General features: G+C 53.9%; 1 protein-coding gene across 1 annotated transcript in view; it reads right to left on the minus strand.

Moving 5' to 3' along the window:
* The window catches only part of CACNA1I (calcium voltage-gated channel subunit alpha1 I), a 112,267-nt gene that overhangs the window by 37,222 nt on the left and 54,284 nt on the right, over positions 1-20,761 (minus strand). The window contains exons 6-8 of the mRNA XM_049115065.1: positions 10,705-10,864; positions 3,926-4,241; positions 2,398-2,490 (exon numbers count right to left, since the gene is read on the minus strand). Coding sequence (XP_048971022.1) covers positions 2,398-2,490; positions 3,926-4,241; positions 10,705-10,864 — 569 coding nt within the window. The remainder of the gene's footprint in view (positions 1-2,397; positions 2,491-3,925; positions 4,242-10,704; positions 10,865-20,761) is intronic.

Here is a 20,761-nt window from a genome sequence, read left to right on the forward strand (position 1 = left end):
TTCATCCTCCTCCAGGCCCCAGACATGGATTCACACCCCCCCCCAATCCCCCCAACCCTGCCCCGTCCCCCATGCCACAAATAGAGAGCTAGGCTTCTGCAGTTATCAGGCAGAGGGCAATTCCTGGCTGGAAGACTCTGGAAAAATCCCCAGGTAAGAAGATGCCCCTCCTTGGCTCTCTTGGTCATGTCTTACCCCAAGCATCTCCTGGGGCCCTGCTCCACGCAGGCCTGTGTGAGGGGTCACCAGGAAGGAGAGGTCACAGACCCTTCCCTCTGGGCGCTCACCCCTGCCAGGCTTCCACTCAGCCTGCCTCCTCCATGGCTGCTACCCCAGAGCCCAGGCAGCAGCTCCCCCAGCCCTTCTGGAACTCCATTTCCTTGTAAAGCTGAAGGCTCAAGCAAGACAAGCTTAAAGCTCTTCCTATAGGGGTGCAGGGGAGGGGAGGTACTGGAGACCTGACTCTGGGGGCTGAGGACTCTCACCTCACTGGGGCTCAGGGGCTTCACCTGAGGAACAGAATAGGCAGGTGGCCCTGCAGGGCCAGGGCTGTGAGGGCAAAATGACAGCATGATCATTCAGGCTCTGCTCTCTGGACCCTTTCCAGCGCCTGGAAAAACTCAGCATCCTCAGCCCCTGTCAGTGCCCTTTCTCTTGTGATGGGGCCACCTAGGACCCAATAACAGCGGCAGTAACAGTAGCAGGGCACATTTATTGAGCACTTCCTATGTGCCAGGGGCCATGCAGGCCTTAGGCTGTCTCGTCGAATCCTCCTGAGAGCCCATCAGCCTTGGTGCCATCACTATTCCCCACTTTATTGTGGATCCGGGGGGCTAAGGGGCCTGCCTTGGGTCACCCTAGGAGTTACCAACCCCACATTCCCATCTCAACTCTATCAGGAGGAGCAGATCACATTCTCCAGCCCTGCTCTGAAGTTCGAGGCTCCTCTAGCAACCCCAGTGATTTGAGGCCCACTGTCTCAGAATTCTGTCCATTTCAAGGTCTCTGCAAGCGGCCCCTGCCCAGAAGGCCCTCCCCGCAGCTGCCCGCCCTGAGCCCTTTAAAAGCTCAATTCTGGTATCACCTCCTCCAGGAAGCCTCCCACTCCCACATCCCTCCTCCTGGCTAGATCAGAGAATTCCTTTGGGCTCCCTCAGCCTCTGTCACAGCTCCTAAGGTGCTGTCGGGTCACTGCCAGCTGTAGCCCCCCCGCCCCGCCCCAACTGACTCCTGGAGAGCAGAGGCGGGCCCACCTCACTGCTCAGTTCTCCACGCTTGGCTCAGGGCCCGATGCAGCGCAGGCTTCCCTGGCTGTGCTGGGGAGCTGAACAAACCAGTGGGTGAATGGCAATGCTGAACAAAGCCTGGACCTCCTCTCCTTTCATCTGGGTGTCTCCTCAGGGGCCCAAGGCCCCAGCTTCCCCAGGAAGGCCATCAGAGCAAAGCTAACAGTGAGTATGTCCCAGGTCACCGCCTGCCAGCCTGTCCTGAACCCCCCAGGCCAAGGTCCCACCAGCTCGGAACGGGGTGCTGCCCCAGAGAGCCAAGCATGCCCTCTCCTACCACCGAGGCACCAGAGAACCCAGCCTCACAGCAGTAGGGAGCCAGCCAGCACTGACTGTCCCAGGAGTGAATCACCTTGACATTTGGGGGATTGTGCTGTGGCTGAAGCTGCAGTCAGGCATGACAAGGTGGATGAGCTCGCTCTGGGCAGACTGTGGGGGAAGGCAGGAAGGGCTGCCTGGGCAGGGAAAGGGCCCCGCTCCGTGAGGCAGATGAACCCTGCCTGCACCCCCAAGCCACCCCCACAAGGCAGAGCTGCCTGAGAGGTGCGAATCCCTCCGAGAATTTCAGGGAGCCCCGTGGGGAAGCAGCCCCCCACTTCTGCCTCAGAGCATCTCCTCTTCCCACTCCCGGAAAAGAGGAGCAAGCTGGGGTCCTAGAGAAGCCTCCATCCTGGGGACTGCACCTGGCTGCGGTCAGGAGAACGTATTCCCAGAGACCACGAGGCAGAGAAACCCGAGCGGGAGTGACGAGATGGACTTAAATGCCCAGAAATGAGAAATGAAAGCAATAGAAAGTGATGGATGCTTCCCACCGCTGCCCTGACGAGTCCCTTCAATCACCCGCTGCTCGGAGGCATTTAAAAATTGCCCCTCCTGGGGAGCCTGGCTGGCTCAGTGGAGCACTAGACTCCTGATTTCCGGGTTGTGAGTTTAAGCCCCGCCCTGGGTGTCGAGATTACATAAAAATAAAATCTAAAAAAACTGCTCCCCCCTGCTCCCTCCCACTCAGCTCTCCTGGCTCTGCGGGGTTCCTTGAGGAGCCCCCCGACCCTCTCCCTGGTCCCTGGGTCCTTGAGCTTGCCCAGAAAGCCCCAGTTTCCCTGACACTTACTATGATAAGCAGGATAAAATAGATGAAGTTGTAGAAGGAGTGAGCATCCATCACATAGTACATGATCTCCACCCAGCCTTCCAGAGTAATCACCTGCAGCCGCAACAGAGCAGAGGAGGAGTGAGCCTGAGACAGGGAAGCCAGGACCCTGAGGCAGGGCAGGCAGCAGGTGCAGCCCCAGCCAGAGGCCCTGCCGTGTGCCAGGCTGCTTTACCCGCATTCTCTCTCCTACTCCGCAAGGCTCCACGGGCGGGCCAGCCTCACCCTCAGCACACAGGTGAGGACACTGAAGTTCAGAGAGGTTAGAGTACTTGCCCACCGTCACACAGCCAGGAAGGTAGGGACCCAGACTTCAGCCCGCCCTTCCTGCTCCAGAGTCCCCGCCCACCAGTCTCCCACACCAAGGCAGGTGCTAGGCAGAGCAGCCTTAGGCACAACCAGTGGCAGGCTCTCCCCAGCACCACCCTCTTGCATGCTTCTGGAGCAGGAGCCCCTGGGCAGCCCACCCACCCTGGGGGGCGGTGGGGCAAGGGTCTCAGAACGCAGCCGCTGGGCTGTGACCACATCACATCACACCTTGCAGCTCTGAATTCTACGATCTCACTGCCCCCCAGGGCAGAGAGCACAGAGCCACCAGGGTAAGGCCTTCCCATCTCCTTGGGGCTTCTCAGCCACCACTCTCCGCCCCAGCCCCATCCTTCCTTCCGAGGGCAGCAGGAAGGTGGCCTCTAGCCCTCATTCCACACTGGGCTGACAGCTCCGCTCGAATCATCCAGTTTCTTCTCCTCAGCCACTCATGGTAAGAGAAAGCTGTTATTACCCAGCATTAGAGGTGAAAAACTGAGGTGCAGAGACATCGAGCAGTAGGTCCCACAGCCCTGGTTCCCTCAATGTACCCCATCCCTGTCCTCTGCAGAGCACTGGGGTCATGCAAGGCAATGAAGCCCTTTGCACCCAGTAAAGTTAACAGTGCTTTGTGAGTGTATATAAATATGGGCACTGAATAAAATGTTTCTTACTGACTGATCAAAAACACGATCCGAGAGACCCTGCCCAAACAAACAGCTCCTTGGTGCTCTCTGCACACCCCCGGGGCTTCCCTACACCCAGGCCTTTGCTCAAGTGGTCACCGCCACCAGGAAAGCCCCTGGCCCCGACCAGGCCTGAGGCTGGGCTCTCTCCTCTATAAACAGACCTCCCTGCTGGGATCCATATGCCCCCAGGCAACCTGAGATTCCACAGAGCACAAGCTTTGGGGTCCCCCAGACCTGGATTAAAATCCTGATTCTTCATTAAATAGCATGTGATCCTCAAATAGCTTGCCTCCTTTCTTTCAAACCTCAGGCGCTCTGCCTGTCACAGGGGCATGATAACGCCCACTGTGCCGGCAAGTTGGGCAGATTTCAGCGGAACACCTAGCACAAAGCCCTAGCTGCCAGAAGAAGCTGTTCACTCCACCCCTCACCCAGCCAGCTCTGGTCTCCCAGGCCCCGGCACGCACGCTGGCGCCAAGCCTGAGTGGCCTCACCTGGAAGATGACGATCCAGGCGTAACCGATATTGTCAAAGTTGATGGCACCCTTGTGGGGGTTGGCACTGCCTGTGCGGCACACGTTGTAGTAGCGGTTCCAGTTGACACACAGCCCGCTGGCATTGAGGTCCTGGCGCCCTGCCCCGAAGTCGTAGACATCATCCTTGGACAGGCAGCACTCGCGGCCCTGCTCCTTGAGTGGGGGGATCTCGTGGCAGCCCATGATGCCATTGTCCCCCGAAAGGGAGCAGATGAAAGGCATCTCATCGTCCTCCTCTGGCTGGTAGTAGGGGGGCAGGGCTACATCCCCTTGTCTGTCCACAGGTGATGACAGTGGGTCAAAGAGAAGGGGAGAGGTTATCACCAGGAGGAGCAGAGGGGGGGAGGCGATGCAGTGTGGCAAATCTGTCCCACAGGTCCTGTCATTGCCTTTGGGCCTTTGTCTGTGTTGTCCCCCCACTGGGAACACCCTTCCCCGCGGTCGAAAAATCTCCCACTGACCAACTCACTGTGGTCAGTTCCAGGGTCCCTCCTCTGAGGGGCCTTCCCTAAGGGCTAGTCCTTGGTCCCTATATGGCTCCTGGGGAATATGCACCCAACTTCCCTGGGAGGCTGAAGCTCTGCTAGGGCAAGGGATGGGGGGGTCTCAGCCTCCCTGGTTCCCACACACTGCTTGGTCAGCCCAGAGTACATGTTTAATCAACAAACACTGAATTTTACTGATCCAACAGATGAGGAGTTGATCCTCTGCCTGCCCCACCCCTTCCCATCTAGGTGACCTGGGACTGTTCACTTCCTCTCTCCAGACCTCAATTTCCTCATCTGCAAAACAGAGATGACAATCACTGCCCTACCCATCCTGTGGGGTTAAAGAATGATTCAATGCAATCCAATCAAAATCCCAACGTGTTTCTGTCTGTGGAACCTGGCCAGATGGTTCTAGGATTTATCTGGATGGGAGAACAGTCAAGACAATTTTTTAAAAGGAGAAAGATGAGTGGAGTCCAACCCTACAAGAGAGTAAAATACAACTACAATTATTACTAGAGTGCGATATTGCAACAGGAGCAGAAAGATTCGTGGAACACCACAGGGCACAGAAGGCAAACCCATTCGTAAAATGGAACATAGTCTATTATAAAAAAACCTGGGATCCCTGGGTGGCGCAGCGGTTTGGCGCCTGCCTTTGGCCCAGGGCGTGATCCTGGAGACCCGGGATCGAATCCCACATCGGGCTCCCGGTGCATGGAGCCTGCTTCTCCCTCTGCCTGTGTCTCTGACTCTCTCTCTCTCTCTCTCTGTATCTGTCATAAATAAATAAAATATTAAAAAAAAAAAACCTTTTCAGATCCATAGAGAATGGAAGAACTACACAATAAATGGCATTGAGATAATAGCTATCTGTTTGGAAAATAATAAAGCTAGATCCCTACCTCACACTCTATACAAAAATAAACTTCTTGAAGAGTTGGTATCAAAAGAAAAATAGAATGTAAGTTACCTCATTAGTTGTAATATTGGTTATAACTATTCAATTGATAATATTGATTATCAATTGATATTGATTGCTCATTGAAAATAATCTTTGGGGGCACTTGGGTGGCACAGTCCATTAAGTGTTTGACTCTTGGTTTTGGCTCAGTTCATGATCTCGGGGTTATGAAATCAAGCCCCATGTCAGACTCTGCACTCAGCACAGAGTCTGCTTGTGATTCTCTCTCCCTCTCCCTCTGCCCCTCCCACTTGTGCGTGCTCTCTCTCACTCTCTCTCTCTCTCTCTAAAATAAATAAATAAATCCTTAAAAAAAGAAAAAATAATAATAATCTTTTGGATATATTAGGTTAAGTAAAATATATTACAGAATTTAAAATAATAAACTTCTGGTGGATTAAAAATCATAAATGCAACAAACATTACAATAAAAATATTATAAGAGAACAGAGAATATTTTTGTTAACTCAAGATGTATAAGGCGTTCTGGATAAAATACACCAAATCCAAATTCTACAAAGGAAAATGTCAAGATTGACTATAAACAAATGTAAATTTTTTTTCTTTTTCTTGTTTAGAGGGTGGGGTGGAGGGCAGAGGGAGAGAGAGAGAGAATCTGAAGCAGGCTCCATGCCCAGCGTGGAATCCGACATGGGGCTCAATCTCACAATCCTGAGATTATAATCTGAGCCAAAATCAAGTGTCAGACACTTAACCAACTAAGCCATCCAAGCACCCCAAATGTGAAATCTCTATGAGATAAAAGAGAGCATACTAAGTACAAAGATAAGAACAAACTGATAGGGATGCCTGGGTGGCTCAGTGGTTGAGCACCTGCCTTTGGCCCAGGGCATGATCCTGGAGACCTGGGATCGAGTCCCACATCAGGCTCCCTGCATGGAGCCTGCTTCTCTCTCTGCCTATGTCTCTGCCTGTGTGTGTGTCTCTCATGAATAAATAAATAAAATTTCAAAAAAAAAAGAACTGATAGAAAGCAGAGGTAGGCAAGCTTTCTCTGTAAAGGGCCAGATAGAAAATATTTTTTGCAGACCATATAGTCTCTGTGCCAATTGCTCATCTGCATCATTGTAATGTGAGATAATCATAGAAAACAGGTAACCAAGTGGGCATGGCTGTGTTCCGATAAAACTTTATTTACAAAACCGGGCCAGGGATTGCCACTCCCCTGGGATGAGTACTGGCAACATATAACACAAATAAAAGAGGGGCACCTGGCTGGCTTAATCAGAAGAGCATGTGATTCTCAATTACGGGATTGTGAGTTCAAGCCCCACGTTGGGTGTAGAAGTTACTAAAAAATAAATAAATAAACTTTAAAAAAAAGAAATAAACAATAACCACCTACAGCATATTAAGATCACCTGTAACTCAGTAAGAAAAATAAAAATAACCACAGGGGGAAAAAGAACATAATAAAGAAAAGAAATTCACGAAAGAAATAAAAATGGCCAATGTACTTGAAAAAAAAGAGGCCAGGATGCCTAGGTGGCTCAGTGGTTAAGCATCTGCCTGCGGCTCAGCAAGTGATCCTGGAGTCCCCGGACGGAGTCCCACATCAGGCTCCCCTGCATAGAGCCTGCTTCTCTTCTGTCTATGTCTCTGTCTCTGTCTCTCTCTCTCTCTGTGTGTCTCTCATAAATAAATAAATAAAATCTTTAAAAAAAGAAAAAAGAGGCCGATATAACCATATATAGGAAGAGATACTCAATTAACTAACAACAGGAAAATACAAACAAAAATAATATCAAGGTCATTTTACACCCATCCAAATGGAAATGTTTCAGGGTGATATAGTACTGAGTGCGGAAAAGAATGAGTGCAAGCAGACACGCACACATGCTGTTGGCAGGAGTGTATACTGATACGACCTTTTTAACAAGGGAATTTGGCAACATCCATCATCAATTAACATGTACACATCCAACCCAAATACAATGGCCACCTGACGGCCACAAAGACACCACTACAGCTCCACAGAGAAAGGATGGACTTCTCAATCAATGGTGATGGGACAATGGAATTCACCTATAGGAAGGGAATCTCAACCCAACCACATACCATACTAAAAATTATTTGAGATGGAATACAAGACTAAATGTGAAAGATAAACTGGGAAAGCTTCTAAAAGAAAACATTGGAGGATATTTTCATTGCCTTGGGTTAAGAAAAGATTAAACTGGACACAAAAAGCAATACTAAAAAATGATTGGTAATTTGAACTTCATTATAACTAAGAGCTTCTGTTCATCAAATAGCACCATTAAGAGAGTAAAAATGGAACAGGCTGGAATAAAATATTTGAGATATATATGTATATATATCTCCACCAAAGGATGCAAATACATAATTTATATATATAAAACATCTGCAATTACATATACATATATATATATATCTCCAACCAAAGGGAAGAAATCTAGAATACAAAGAACCACTACAAATGTATAATTAAAGGACAACCCAATCTAAAAATGGCAAAAGACTGTAATAGACACTTCATAAGATGATGCACGGATGGACCATACGAATGTGAAAAGTGCTAATTATCACTTGACATCGGGGCAGTACAAATTAAAACCACAATAAGATACCACAGCCCTCTCACTGGAATAGTTAAAATTAAAAGGACTGACAACACCAAACGTTGATAAGGATGCCAGGCCCCTGGAACCCTCAGACTTTGCGAGTAGACATTTAATGCAACCATTTTGGAAAACCATTCGACAAAATCTCCTAAAGCTGAACACACTTGCCCCCTTCACAGTTCCATTCCTGAGTATTCACCCAAAAGAAAGGACGGCTCTAGCCACCAAAGACATGTTCAAGAATATGCATGAGTCATAAAAGCCAAAAAGAATTTAAAAAAAAAAAAAACAGAAACAAATCAACAGTGGAATGAAAAAAATAAGTACTTGTATATTTGCTCAATATCTACCCACAGCAATGAAAAACAAAAAAACTACTGCCACCCGCAAGAATGTGGGTGAATCTCAAAGACACATTACACTGAGCCAAAAAAGCTGACACAAAAGATAGCTTCCTGTAGGATTCCAGTGTAAGAAATCTCAAAAACAGGCAACACAAATAGAGGTCAGGATGGTGGCTACTTTGGGGTGTGGGGGATAGGAACTGGTCAGGCGCAGGGGGGAGCCTCCCTGGGCCCCATAAGTTTCTCTGGGTAGCCTAACACTGCCGTAGACTTCATTAAGTCCACCTAAAACTTCATTAAGCCATACACTTAACACTTGTGCCCGCTACTGAGCGCAATTTGTTATCTTAACCAAAAAAGGGATAAAAATATACATACACTTTGACTAGCAGTTACGAGTCTACCCATCGATCATGTGTGTCTACACGGATCACACACGTGCATGATGCAAAAACAGAACCTTGGAAACCATGTGAGGCCCATCCGCAGGGGCCCGCTAGAGGAACTGCCGTTTATCCGTGGAACAAGAAACACTGGTGTGAAAACACCCTCAAGCCACACTGTCAGAGCAATTCGCATCTTTAAAACCTGTCTGGGATGTGAACGGTCGTGTGCGTGCACATGAATGCTTAGACAGAATTGGGAAGAAGGGACAAGACGCTTGAGAGAGGACACGCTTGCCCTGGAGCTCAATACTCTGCTCGAGCCTCTGTCACCGGGCCTCCACATGGGGCCAGATTGCAGGATTATTTCAATCACACCTGTTACCCCCGAGCCCTTCGTCACTGCTAACCAAATAAATAAACCAGTCTAGAGACAATCAACGACCAAGTAAAATGAACTAAATAGACTCCCAAGTGAGGTACTTTCAGACAGAGATGGTGCCAAGAGGAAATCAAGCAGGATGACGCAAGAGTGTCTGGGGGGGGGGGCAGTGGGAGGGGGTGAGGGGGTGGTGACACAGAGCTGCAGTGGGATAATAAGAAGGGGGTGGCCACGGAACAACCTAGGGAAAGATCTATGAGGGACAGAGGATTCTGGATGGGTCCTGAACCCTCAAAGCTGAGAGTTCACACCTGCGCATCTCCATCCGCTAAGACTAGACCAGGAGAAGCAGGTGCCCCCCCCCCCATCTCCTGCTGCCTCACGGCCCACCTCTTCCAAGTGATTGACCCAAGGGTAGACCCCACCACCACCACCACAGGGTCCTTCCCACAATGTTGCCCCTTCTCTGGTCTACCCAGGTACCCCACGGGTCCCCGCAGCAACAGGCAGGTGAGCCAGGCCCCTCCCCCATCCTCACCCCAGCTCTCTGGTTTAGCTTCATCTCCCTAAGTGACAGGCCAGTGAGGAGAAAGCTCAGCCCAACCCCTGCAGCATCCCCATGCCTCCTGCAGTTGTCCTCAGTCCACAGGAGCCACTCCGTGGAGGCATCTGTGACCAGTTCCCCAAGGGCAGGAACTCCATCTTCTGTTGTGTCCTCAGCACTAAGCATGGGTTTGGCAAGAGCAGCCACTTGAGGGCTTTTGTCGAGTGAGAGGCTGAATGAACATACTCCCCTATTTCTGTCTCCCCGGGCCTGGCCCAGGGCAGGAGCGTGCTAACGCATGGTAAAATGGTAGTATGCTCCTGTCCCAACGCATCTGTGCAGGTCCGCGCACTCAAAGACAGTGGAGATTCCACAGTTGTCAAATCTCTCAGACGACTCCACCCAACTCCTCCAAGAGCCAAAGCTTGACTTCTGTTTAGACGGCTCTGCCAATCGCCTCCCTGAGGAGTAGCCCGCCCTCCCGCTCATCCCCGCAAATGGGCCAACTGAGCACTGACCTTTTCTTGATGACTCAGTCACCAAGAGGAATGACTGTGCTGTAATGGGGCCAGGTTCTGTGTCTGCTTTTGAGGTTTTCTGTCTTCTTTTCCCCTGTTGGCATCATGTCTGCTTGGGTCCTAAGTGTCCATTCCCCTCCCGTGGGACCTCCTAGTTGGCTGCTTCCACTCTGCTGGCCCCATTCCCAATTACCAGTAAGTTAAAACTGTATATTAAGTAAGAGTCACTGGGAGCTGAATTAGCATCTAAGGGCCTATGTTAGACTGAGACTCTGTGATACCCATTTTGAGACCCTCAGTGGCCTTCTGTGCTCCTCTTCGTGTCCAGCCATTCACGGGAGACCCACCACCAACTCACCTGTGCACATTGCTTGACTTCTCTGCACAGTGGGAATAAGGACTGGGACCAGGTGTTTGACAGGGAAACCCAGCCCTAAAACATCCAGCACCACTGCCACCCCAGGGGAAGCTGGCTGGCAGCCCCCTGGGTGGCAGAGCCTACACTCACATGGTGAAGTTCTCCTCCAGGAAGCAGCGGTTACGCAGCAGGCCTGCCCAGAGCTGGACGCCGATGATGCCGAAGATGAAGAAGACAAAGAAGCAGAGGAGGAGGACGTTCCCCAGCATGGGCAGTGTGTCCAGGAGGAGGTTCACCAGGATCCGCATACCTGTGAGTGGGGGAGAGTGGAGAGATTGTCAGACTTGGGAGCAGAGGTCCCAAGAGGAGAGAGGGAGAGTAGGCTCAGGAAAAGAGGAAGAGGCACTGGGAGGAGAGGTGGGGACACACAGGTAGAGGCTCCTAACTGCTCCCAGCCTGCTTAGCGGCCATCAGCGGCCATTCTCCTTGGTGTCTGCCCCTCCATCCAGAGGCCATGGAAATGGCTCTGGGCCCTACCACACTTCCACCAGCTTCTGGATGAATTAGCAGCTATTTATGGAACACTATTTACATGCCAAACTTTCTTCTGGTAATACACGAAGATGATCTCCTTCAGAATTCACAACTCCGTGAGGGTGGTGATGTTATCCCTATTTCATAGAAGAAGTAACTGGAAGTTCATGGAACTAAAACAACTTGCCCAAAGTCACACAGCTGGGAAGCAGCAGGGTCTGGATTTAAACCAGGTGTCCTGAGACCATGTCTGGCATTCCCTCCACAACCCCCAGTTACCTGGCAGCCTGAGACCGAGGCTGGCTCATCTCACTCTGCCCAGAATCCACCCAGATGAGCACAGTAGGTGCCTAATGAATGTGTCCCAAATGTCCTTCATTGCTGGGGCAGCCGCTGGTTCCCCGAGCATGTCAGGATACAGCAGTGCAGCCAGCCGGAGCTACTGGCCTGACCCACCCCACCGCATGACAGAACCAGACCCGGCTCTGGGTCAGCACACAGAAGAGCCATTGCCAGCAGCGGACTCCGATCTGGCCTGATAGCAGCACAGGCCTTTCCTTCCTGAGGAATAGCTACAAAGAATCAGCCACGCCAGAGGCAAGAAAAGAAGAAATGAGGAAATGGCAATGGAGACAGGAGTCCCTTGGCCGGGGGGGGGGGGGGGGGGGGGGGGGGGGGGGGGGGTCAGGGTGACCAAGGGGGCTTTCCAGCTGGGTATGGAAAGGGGAGAAGAATGTACCAGTTACATCCTGCAGCGGCCTGACATCCTGAAACCCTGCAGGTAGGGAAACCATACGGCCTCTGATTTAGAGAGATCCGGATTCAAATCCTGCCTTATTTGCCATGAGACCCTGAGCCAGTCCCTTCCCCTCTTGGAAAACGAGGCCTCTCAGCAAAGGTGGGATTAGACGGCAGCCACCCTACAAAAGCTCCCCAGCCTCTGGGCCACACCCCAATCTCAGCAAACCCCAAGGCTTCCCACCCTACAGCTTGTAGCCCTACCCCCCCATACACTTACCACCCTTCATATCTACCTCCCCATCCTTCCCTTCTGCCCCTCCTGCTCTGGGCTGACCCACACCACCATCTGCACCATCCACCCCTCTCCCTTTCCACAGGCTCAATCCCGGCCCCCACCTGTGACACTCACCTGCTCTCCCAAGTCTGGGTGATGTCACCCACCATCACGACCTCATTACCCCTCTGTATGCCGCCCAATCCCGCTTGACTCCACGCAGAATGATCCAGCCACCCCAGTAACTAGAGAATCCACAGGAGTACAAACCCCCAGCTGACAGGCCACCTCTCTGCTTTGGCCCCGCCACGCTTCCCAGTCCTGTGAAAACAGCCCCACTCCCCCGCTGCCAACCCGGTGGTTTGGCTGGGCTGCCTAGAGATCACCTGACGGGGCCTGGCCAGTCAGTGCATTCTGTTCCCCCAGCCCCAGGGATTGGTCCGGAATGGGCATGTGACCCCAGCCAGGACCAATGAGGGTCAGCCCTGAGACTTGTGTGGGAACTGTAGGGGGAGGGAAACCCTCTTCTGCAGAGCTGGGGAGCCGGGGAGGGTGAACGCCTGGAGCTGCTGGGACTGTCTTGCCTTTGCAGGGCAGCGCTGCCTGCGATTGAAGCCAGCCCAGGGAAAACGGAGCCCGGGACAGAACGAGGGCAATGCCGGACAACTGCCTAGAAGGGCTGCAAGAGGTCCGCAAACCTTACGACACTGCTATAAAATGTGCAGGTATGACATCATCAGTTTTTCTTGGGAGAAGGTCCACACAAGTGTCTGTGGCCCCAAAGTGGGTCAGGAGCTAGTGTATCACTCTTGAGTGCATACCTTCCAAGGTCCTGTAACGTCTGACTCCACCTACCTCTCTAGGTTCATCTCTCTCAATCTCTCTCTCTCTCTCTCTCCTCTATGCCTATTTTTCTCTCAATACCAAATTATTTGAAGTTCCGTAAATATAGCAATATACCCCTGGATTTCACACCTCCGTGCTTTTACTCATGCTATTCTTTCTGGAACACCCTTCCATCTCTCACACCTGGCAAATCCCTATTCGGCCACCACAGCCCAGTTGAAGCTCTACTTTCTCTCTATAAAGCTTTCCCCTACCCTTCCTTAGTCCTTAGGTAGAGTTCATCCCTCTCTCTTCTGCTCTGGGCAACCTCAGCACTTCTGACCTAGCCTAGGCTGCCTTGTACAGTTGTATAAGTTGCACACTGCACAACCTTAGAGGCCCCATTTACGAGATAGTCTTCTAGCCCTAGTGTGTAATTATCTGTTTACCCTCCTACCTCTTCCATTGGGCTGTAAGCTCCTGGGAGCAGGGCCTGTGTCTGCATCAGTATTCTCAGAACCCAGCGGGTCCTAGCCCAGAACAAAGGCTCGGCCAGCATTTGTTGAATGACATGCTAAGTCATGAGGAAAGAATGGAAGACTGGAGAGGGGAGGATGAAAAGATGGCAACAAGGAGAACAGGGGTCCTATCCAGATTTTGATTCATTCCAGAGGTGATGCTAAGGTGGTTGTTAATGAGGGTAATTATTGCAGATCTGCATCATGAGCTCTGTGTGGCTTGATTTCCGATCAATAATTAATGCCTACCCCATCCTCCCTCCCCCACAAAACTAGGTCACCCTCCTCCTGAGAAAGCAGTGGGGCTCCCTTGCAGGCTGCTGCCTCTGGTTAAGAGCAGGCCAGGGTGAGTGAGGGCTCAGTACCCCACCCCCCACCCCCAATGGGGCAGCCAAGGGTTGGGAGGAAGGAAGCAAAGAAACAGACCAAGCAAGCACCCTTGCCATGCATCCAAATCCACCCAAATGTGACATTAGCCAGTTGCAGGCCTTTTTGGTGCGCCACCATCCATTCGGCATCGCAACCGCTCAAGGGCTTGCAGTATAGCAGCAGGGGGACAGGGGACCAGTGCTGGGAAACACAACCAAGCCTGGGGAGTGGTGGCAGCTCTGGGGCCCTTCCTGGAGGGACTGACTTGACCTGGATCCTGAAGGATGATGGGGGCTTGTGGCAGAGGCACAGGGGGATGACCATTCAGAAAGGGCATGGGGACCACGCAGGGGGGTGGCTGCAAATCGGAGTCAGGGCTTGTGGGGCTTCAATGCTAGGTGCCTGGTCAGGGAGGCCCAGGGGCAGATTCTGAGCAGGCCGAGCCCCGGACGGGGCTGTCCTAGGGGACGGGGACAGAGGCAGGATGCCAGCACTGGCGGCCAGCGGCCACATTTGAAGAGGCTGGGTGGGAGGAGGCAGGTGGCTCTGCACAATCCCAGCCCGGCTGCTCCGTGGCTGCTCCCCTGAGCCCAGCCTTTGTTGCTCAATTAATTACATTTCCCTTGTTCTCCAGGATATTGAAATTCTGAAAGGCTCCTCAAAACCTGCTCGGCTGGCTTCCCTGAATGGCAGCCTGTTCCCCCCACCCCTCCTCCCATCTGCAGAGCCAGGCCCCAGCTCACTCCACAGCCCTCCCTGGGGCCCGGGGAGTCCCAGGGCCACTGAGCCAAGGCATAATTAGCTAATTAGGGACTCAAAACCAATCCATCGTTTCCATGCCAGGGAAAAGGGGCCACAGGATTAGGGAGTCAGGGAGGACCCTGTAAGACCCCAGCTAATCCTCCTTTTATGCCTGCAGTCAAGTAATTAGCTAAGGCAAGTTGGCCGGTTCCTCTCTGCCCTCAGCTCCCCTGGCACCGGGCATAGGAGGTAGAGGCAGAGAGGTGAGGGAGGAGAAATGGAGATAGAGGTCAGAGTTGGAGAGAAAGAGAGACCAAGAGAGACATCTGCCTCAGACCATCCTTCCTACTCATGTCCCTCTGTACCTATCCCCAGCCCGGCCCTCCTCTGCCAGGAAGTCTTCTCTGATTTCCACCCCCAGTTAGCCAAGAAGCCTTCCTGCCTCGACTTTCCCCAGGATCTCATTCCCCATCTCTCGGGATGAGCTTATCTGGTTCTGCCTTTGTAGTGTGATTTTTGGGCCTTCAGCCTGGGGCAAAGGCCAAGGATACGCTCCAGGCAACCCAACGAGTGTGGCTGAAGGCCCTGCTTCCCAAGCCAAGAAGGGAAAGAGGACCCCAGAGTCTCCAGGACATCTAGTACAGTCTCTACTTTGGTGAGTGTCCAGAGCAACAACACAGGACAGGAAATGTGGGTACCAGTCCTGGCTGGGCAGCCTTGAGACAGAGCCTGCCCTCTCTGGGTCCCAGCGGCCTCACGTACAGAAGACAAGGGTTCCTGTCCAGCCAGCCTCTCTAGAAAAACATAGGGTCAGGATACCTCAGAGGGCTATCTGCCCAAAGGCAGAAGCTTCCAGCAGTCCATCTACCCCCATGGGGAAAATACAAACTCATCCCACCCGCCAGCCCCTACTCAACCCAGCCTATCCCCCCAGCCACACCTCCCTCCATCCACTGTGCCACACCTGCACCTGCTCTCCAGCCAGGCTGGCACATGCCCCCCACAGCCCTACTCTTCACCTTCACACATGTTCTGCCCCCACCTACATGGCCCTACCCCACCTCCACCACACGGGTTCCTGTTCCTATTGGGCATTAGTGCCGGGTCCGCTCCCCAGGGCGGCAGGGCTCCATGCCGGTGGGACACAGCCAGGCCGCTCCCCTGCCAGCCCTGGAAAGCCCTCACACACTCACAAGGCCATCTCTCCTCCTCTCTTAGCCCTCAGCCAAGGGGTTGTCTCTTCTGGTCCCCGGGCTGGGCTGGTACCCTACAATGAGCTGCCCCCCACTCTGCCCTCCCTCCATCACAGCACTTCTTGCCCTTTTGGCCCTCATCGGTTCATGGCCCTACCTTGGCCTCCCAAATTGACAGTGTCCTGAATGTGAGGCCCCTGAGGAGGGTTCTGCATCCTCCAATCCAGCCCAGGGCCTAGCACAGAGTGCCTTCCCCCACTCCCCACAAAGATGGCCATGAAGAAGTGATGGATGGATGGATGGATGGATGGATGGATGGATGGATGGATGGATGATGGATGGAGCCATTCAACTAATATTTAGTGAAAACCTACTATGTGCCAGGCACTGTTCTAGGCTCAAGGGTGCATCAGTTAAAACAATGAATAAACAGACCAAGCCCCCTGCCTTCAGAAGGTGGACATTCCACATAGGGGTAGGGGGAGAGAGAAAACCATAAACATAATAAATAAGTTCATTTCCTCGTTTGTTGGGTGGCAGGTGTTATGAAAACAGCAGGTGGAGGGGGAAAGGATGGGGAGGCCAGGCCAGGCCAGGGATAGGGTACGTTTAAACTGGCAAGACGATACAGGGCACAGACCCACAGGAGGTGAGGGCATCAGCGGCGCGAGCATCCGGGGAAGAGCTCTCCAGGTCGGTGGAGCAGCCCCAGCAAAGGCCCAGGGGCAGCGATGAGGCAGGCACTCAGGGAACAGCCAGGAGGCCAGTATGGCTGGAGGGAAGTGAGCAAGGGGGCGTGGAAACAGGGCTGCCCTGCAGGTGTGAGAACTCTGGCCTCTGTTCCACTGAGTGTCATGGGCGAAGGGAGACGTGGTCTGAGGAAGGTCTGAGAGATCACCCCAGCTGTGGGGGCAGAAGGGGCTCTGCGGGGCCAGGGTAGAAGGACACCTATAGGCAGGCAGCCTGCGGGACAGCGTACAGTCACCTGGCTGTGACCCTCATGCACACACATCTCGGGATGGGGGAGCCAGGCCTGTGGACTCCAAGGCCAGGGTGACAGCGGCCATATGGTGGCTGCCTCCTGAGCACAGCCCTGCCCTCCCCTGGGACAGAAATGGGGAGCGCTGAGGGGCACCCAAGAGAGATGTGGCCCGGCTCGTGCCCTCCCCACATCCTCTCTGCCAGACGCCAGGCTTCCTGTGTGACTCTGGGGGGCACTGAGTCTCCGGTCCATCTGTCCCTCTCTGTCCTGCCTCGCCCCTCCCAGCCATCGCTCACCTGCCATTACGATAATCCACATCTGGCGGGGTCCAGATGACAGTGACAGTGGAGGCTGGGGACGTGGCTAAATTCTAGAGCTTTCTGAAGGTCAAAGCGATTAGTGATGGGAGGTGGGGGGTGGGGCATCTCCAAGGTCTGGGGCCTGAGGCCAGAGCCACGGAGCAGCCATCACGGGAACACGGGACTGTGTTTGGACACGTGGAGTTGGGAGTGCCTGGTGTACATGGATGTGAAGTCATTTCATAAGCTCGGTGGGGTCTGGGATTCAGGGGAGAGGAGTGTGGCCTGGGACTATCAGGACGGTGGCATAGCTGGAAGGAGACAGGTGGCAGGGGGGCAAACAGATGGAGCCACTCAACCTTTTCACCCCTCTTCCCCGGCACTCCTAGCCCAGGCCCCCTGCTACAGGAGGCCCTTGGTGACTGTGGGGGGGGCTGGAGGGGTAGGGAGGGGGGCGCACCTCCTGATGGGCATCTCCCCCGGAGGGCCGGGGTGCTCTGCAGACAGGAGCTGTCAGCCCAGATTAGCGCAGCCACTGTGCCAGGCCAGCTCAAGCGGAAAGAGCCGGACCCGCGCCAGCCTCTGCCAGGGGCGCAGCCCACAGCCAGCGGAAAGGATGCCGGACGGAGGGCAAGAGGGCCCAGGCTGTGCCGGCCCAGGGGCTCCCCCTCTTCAGTCTGGCTGGGGCAGCGGAGGGTGCTGAGCGGCCGGGAGAGGCCGTCTGCTGTCCCTGCCGCTGCCAACGCCAACTAATCAGGCGCACAGTGGGCGCCGGGGAGGCCCGGCCGGGCAGCATACGGCCGTGCTGCCGAGGACACAGCTGCTGGCCCCAGCCCAGCGGGGAGGTGGCCTCAGTGCCACCCCCGAGCTGGAAACAAATGCCAGCCAAGGAGAGTGCACCCCTACACCCTCCATCCCGGGAGAGTGCTCGGGCCGCGGGAGGTGGTCCTAGCCCCTGTCCCAACCCACTGTGGCCCAAAGAATGCCCACTCATGCTTCAAATGTCCTGTTCCCCCTCCTCTGTTAAACCCCCTCAAAGTACACGGTAGTGACCCTTCCCCTCGGCCCCCTGCTGCCTCCATTAGAGCACCCGTCCCATTGCCCGTAGGTCTTGGCTTGAGTATCTGCCCGCAGAGAAGGAGCTGTGGCCCCTTAGTGGATGCTACTTCGGATGGATGGATGGATGGATGGATGGATGGATGGATGGATGAATGCATAGTGGCCCACTCCCTTGACCTGATATCCCACCCAAGAATCACCCCCTCCTAATCTGTAGAGCAGACCTAGAGCTGGCTGGTGGGGGAGGGGGAGGACAGCTCTGGTCCTGCCCCCACCGGCAGGCATTTCTCTGTTTCTCCCTTCACACAGCAGCTTTCTCTTCCTGTTCCCAAGTCAGGTTCTCGCTAGCGCTAGCTGTTCAGGCCAGATGTTTGCCCACCCACCTCCAGCCCTTCTGCGGAGGCAGCAGCCCTGGGAAGTCGGGCCCCTCCACCCATCTTCCCTCCTCGCCCTGCCCCCACTCTCCGCCCCTCACTCCCTTCCCCTGGGGACTGCCAGTCCTTCCTCTGCAGGGTGCCTCGGGAGGCCCTCTGGGTGCCAAGGACAGACAGCCCCGAAGTCCAAGGTATGGCCTGGACTCCTTCAGCTGCGCCTAAGGCCCAAGTAAACACACACTTTATGTGAAACTGCTAAGATTTTCCTGCAAACTCTGTTTCAGAGGGAGTCTCCAGCTTCCTGTCCAACAGATGCCCACAAGGTAGAAACCCAGAAGGAACCCTGGGGCCTTCTGCATCTGTCCTCAGCAGGCGGAACCACGAGCCAGCTGCCCGCGAACCTGGGCAGAAAGGGCCAGAGCAGGCCTGAGGTGCGGGGTAAGGTGGCAGCCACAAGTCCAGAGTCCCTTAGCCTGACTGGCAACCGAAGACCAGATCATTCAGACTTCTCATCCTGAAACCAGGGCTCTGAGGATCTCTGAAACCAAGAGTCTAGGATTCTGAGGCTTGATGAGGCTAAGAGTCTTCGTGACTTTCAGCAACGCTAATTCCAAGATCCCAAGAGTATAAGAAACCCACGCAATCAATGTATGGTGCGGGCACCTTGCAGGAGCAGGTGTTGTGCAGACATTTTGCTGCCCCCCAGTCTAGCCAGGGAGGGCTGGGACTCCATTTTAGGGATGGGGAAACTGAGGCCTGAGAGGTGTGGAGCCACTGGTCTAACTGCTCTGGATGCTTCCGTGAGAGAAGCAGGGGTGGGGCTGGTCGTTGGGCACCTGTTCTATAGTTGGCATGCAGACAGACTCCTGTGGAGGGCACTACGTGCCATCCTCATTGTGCAGATGGGAAAGGGAAGCAAGAGAGGAACCTTTCCCAGGGTCCCTAAGCTGATTAATGCAGGGCCAAGCTTTGACTACTGGCAGCAATGCTCTGTACTAGCCACTGTGCATCCCTGCCTCCTGCCATGACAGGTCCTCATCAGGCCGCACAGCGCTGTGCTCTGACAATGAAAGGTGTTCAGGAAGGGTCCTTGAGGGCATCACTTCTGCTTTGATTCTGGATGTGAGCAGGGACTTTCCTGAAGCCCTGCAGATGGAGTGGCTGCCTAGGGCACGTCCAAGTTACACGGAGAGGAAGGGGGTTGTAGAAAGGAGCAAAAAGCCCCGGGGTCGTGCAAACACAGGTTCAAACCCTGCCTCTGTCCCCAGCCAGCTGTGAGGCCTTGGGCAGTTTACTCAACCTCTCTGTGCCTCAGTTTCTCCATCTGTAAAGTGGGCATCACAATGGTACCACCATCCTAGGGCTGTTGTGAAACAAAACGAAGCAGCCACATACAGCACTTGATGGAGTTCAGCCACTTATCTTCTTCGTAAATCCCCAGGAGATATGGAAAGTTCACCTCCCACCTGCCCCTGATGTGCAGTCCCCTCCCCAGCCAACACTTCCAGCCGGCTCTTCCCCTCCACCTCTACACACACAGGTCCATCCCCAACCCTCTGTGTGCTTGGTGACTGTCTCCCCAAATCAGCCTCTGCAAAGATGCCCTGATGCTCCAGCCCTCTGTCCTCAATGTTCCAGCACCTTCTTCACAATAGTAAACACCTACTGACCACTCTCTGCACACTGAGCTCTGTGCTAAGCTCTTGACACACATTATGGCATTTCATTCTCACCAAACTGTATAGAAATTGGTATTATTAACCTGGTCTTACTGTTGGAGAAATGAGGGCGGGGAGAGGAGTGTGGATGCCCAAGGTCCCACACCCAGCAAGTGGAGGCCCCGGGACTAGAACCTAAGCCTGCCCGAGTAGAGCACAGCTTCAGTCGCTGGGACCTGATGGTCAGCTTCGCCTCCCTGTTCATGGGCCCTGCCCTGGGAGCATGTCCCCAGTCCCAAGGCCCCTGTGCAAAGGGGGGTTACAGCCAAACCAGGGCCTGGGAGCTGGATGGGTCTGTCTGAGATGGTCAGTCAGGTACAGATGTGGGCCAGCAGCACAGACTCGGCTGGCTCAGGGCCTAGCTGGGCCTGCCCTGGTTTCTAGCTGGAGGAAAAAAAGGCACTTTTCATATTTCAGTGGTGTGGCCAATGGGCTTTGGGAGGCACTGCAACAGGCTTACAAGGTGTGCAGGCCTGGAGTTGAGTGGGGCCAGGCTGGGACGCTTTTAGGGATGGTCCAGCCCCCTATCGCTGAGGCCCAGCAAGGGACAGTGACTTTGAAGGCCACAGCAAGGAGCCAG

This window comes from Canis lupus, chromosome 10 (genome assembly GCF_003254725.2).
Source record: "Canis lupus dingo isolate Sandy chromosome 10, ASM325472v2, whole genome shotgun sequence".
Classification (NCBI taxonomy): Eukaryota; Metazoa; Chordata; class Mammalia; order Carnivora; family Canidae; genus Canis; species Canis lupus.